The 2,136-nt window shown below is 36.4% G+C and overlaps 1 protein-coding gene across 1 annotated transcript; it reads right to left on the bottom strand.

The window, feature by feature from the left end:
* Positions 1-536: 536 nt before the first annotated feature.
* LOC107818007 (desiccation protectant protein Lea14 homolog) lies at positions 537-1,932 on the bottom strand. Its single transcript, XM_016643911.2, has 2 exons — positions 1,661-1,932; positions 537-1,007 (listed from the first exon to the last, which is right to left on the bottom strand). Exons 1-2 carry the CDS (start codon positions 1,861-1,863, stop codon positions 701-703), a joined length of 510 nt encoding a protein of 169 aa, XP_016499397.2. The 5' UTR covers positions 1,864-1,932; the 3' UTR covers positions 537-700.
* Between the last annotated feature and the right edge of the window lie 204 nt (positions 1,933-2,136).

The raw sequence follows: 2,136 nt of genomic DNA, 5'->3' as shown, positions 1-2,136 counted from the left end.
CAGCCCAAAAGCCAAAATAATCAAGGTCGGCAAATCCCTACCCCTTGTGTTAATTGTGAGAGTGGGTGTTTGGATTGGCTTTTAAGCTGGTTATATCAGTTTTTAAGTTTTTTTCAGTATTTGGCAAAGTCAAAAAGTACTTAAAATAAGTTAAAAATTATTTAAACAAGCCAAAAGCAAGAAGATGGTCAACCCCAACGTATTGTTTGTTTTTTGGCTTAAAAGTTACTTATGCTGAAAAATCACTTTTTTTTAAGCCATCCAAACGGGCTCTAAATCGACCCATAACAAAATGAGTATTTGAAATTGAGAAAGGGCAGAGGTTAGAGCTGATAAAATGTATGTACGCAAACTTTCATTCGGCCTGCCTATGACCAACTTCGCCAACCAGTTATTACTAACCTAAAAATTGTGAATTCATCTCTCTAAAGAGGGTTAACTTGTTCTCTTGATCTCACCATAGCGGGGTATATGCGATATCTGAGTGACAAATTCATGTTTGGCAAGGTAATTTAATTGGCAAAAATTGATACATCTATGAAAAAGATCAAAACTCAAATTCATGTAATTAGAAGATGCATAATGTATAGCTGGAAACTTTGTACCCTCCAGAAGAAACAAGGTACAATCTTCTATGTTGAACAATTGAATTAAAAATGGCAAATAGAAGCCATAGTTATTACATAGCTAAAATGGTACTTCATATCTCTCTAACCTTTTCAGTCTCTTCTTTCTCTTCTTCTTCTTTCCCAGTACCCTTCCATAAATCGGACAAGGTAGGAAGCTTATACTCGCCACTATAAGAGAGAGGAATGGTGAAATTGCCAATGACAGGAAGGTCAATGATGAGACCTAATTCGAGTGTATAGTCAAGGTCCCAATCTCCACCAACGTCCTTAACCAAGCTCAATAACACACTGTGTGGAACCTGCACTGGCACATCTAACATGGTCGAGTCATTTGCCTTTATATTCCCTGGGTCTGGAATTCTTCCTGATGCTATTACCCTGTGTTCCATCGTCAATTAAATAATACAAATCAGAATTTAGTAGAAGTATCTTCGACTAAATTACTTACATCAATCAATGAATCGCGACTCAATTCGAAACTAGTTGTCTAACTATATGAATCATCTATATCAATTTCTACCTATATCAATCAATGAACATATTCTCTTTAATTCTAACTTTTCTTTTTGGGAGAGAACATGTTCGCAAATAGTGGGAGAAGCAGTGAACTGTTGAAAGAAAAAGTCAATTATGATCTTTTAAAGTTTTCCTAATATTGACTTCATCCCATGTTCCAACTACCAATCTTACCGAACATTCACCCTCCCATCTCTCAACCTTACCAAAGATTTAGTCACACATTTTGTTTTCCTCTATTCATGGTCCATTCCAGTCAAAGAAAAAAAAAATTAATATGATGCGGATCGAGAATTTAAACATTAGTGTGTTTTCAATCGTTCTAAAATGTATATCTAACTCTATTTGTAGAAATCCGCCACTGTGAATCTAAAAATCTAATTGGCTGGAGACAAAGCCAGAGCCTACATAAACTATGCAGAAATTAGGTACATATGGTAAGGTAATTTAGGTAATTGAAAAGTGGAGAGAGAAATAGGAAGAGGGAATGGAGTTGGGGGGAAAGTAGAACTAACCTGGAGGCGCTTTTGAGGACATAATCAATCTCCATGATAGGAATAGGAACAGAGTAAGGATTCTTAACGGCGACTTTAGCGTGAAAGGTAAGGCCACCGAGACCGATCTTCTTCAGATCCACATCGGTGATGCTTGCCTCCGGTTTCTCCATGTTCGCTATCTTCTCCGTCACAAAATTCTTCGCCTTGTCTATCAGATCCATTCTTCTTCTTTTGTTGAATCGGGGGAAAGTGCTGTTTTGTGCTCAACAAATCATTCTCACTGGGGTTGGTATAAAGAGTCTATTTATAAGACATGACTACGCGTTTGAGTCAGAATTCACGCGCTACCCTCATCTAAGTCACAATAGTTGTTCCTACTTAGACAGAATCTAATAATAATGCTGTTTAAACGATGAAAGATCACCAATCAAACTATATTATCACCAAGTTGACATTTTATAATTCTTTTTTTACTATTATATTTAGTAGACATG

This window comes from Nicotiana tabacum, chromosome 19 (assembly GCF_000715075.1).
Source record: "Nicotiana tabacum cultivar K326 chromosome 19, ASM71507v2, whole genome shotgun sequence".
NCBI lineage: Eukaryota > Viridiplantae > Streptophyta > Magnoliopsida > Solanales > Solanaceae > Nicotiana > Nicotiana tabacum.
The sequence above is the reverse complement of the archived record's forward strand: the minus strand, read 5'-3'. Positions and strand labels throughout refer to the sequence as shown.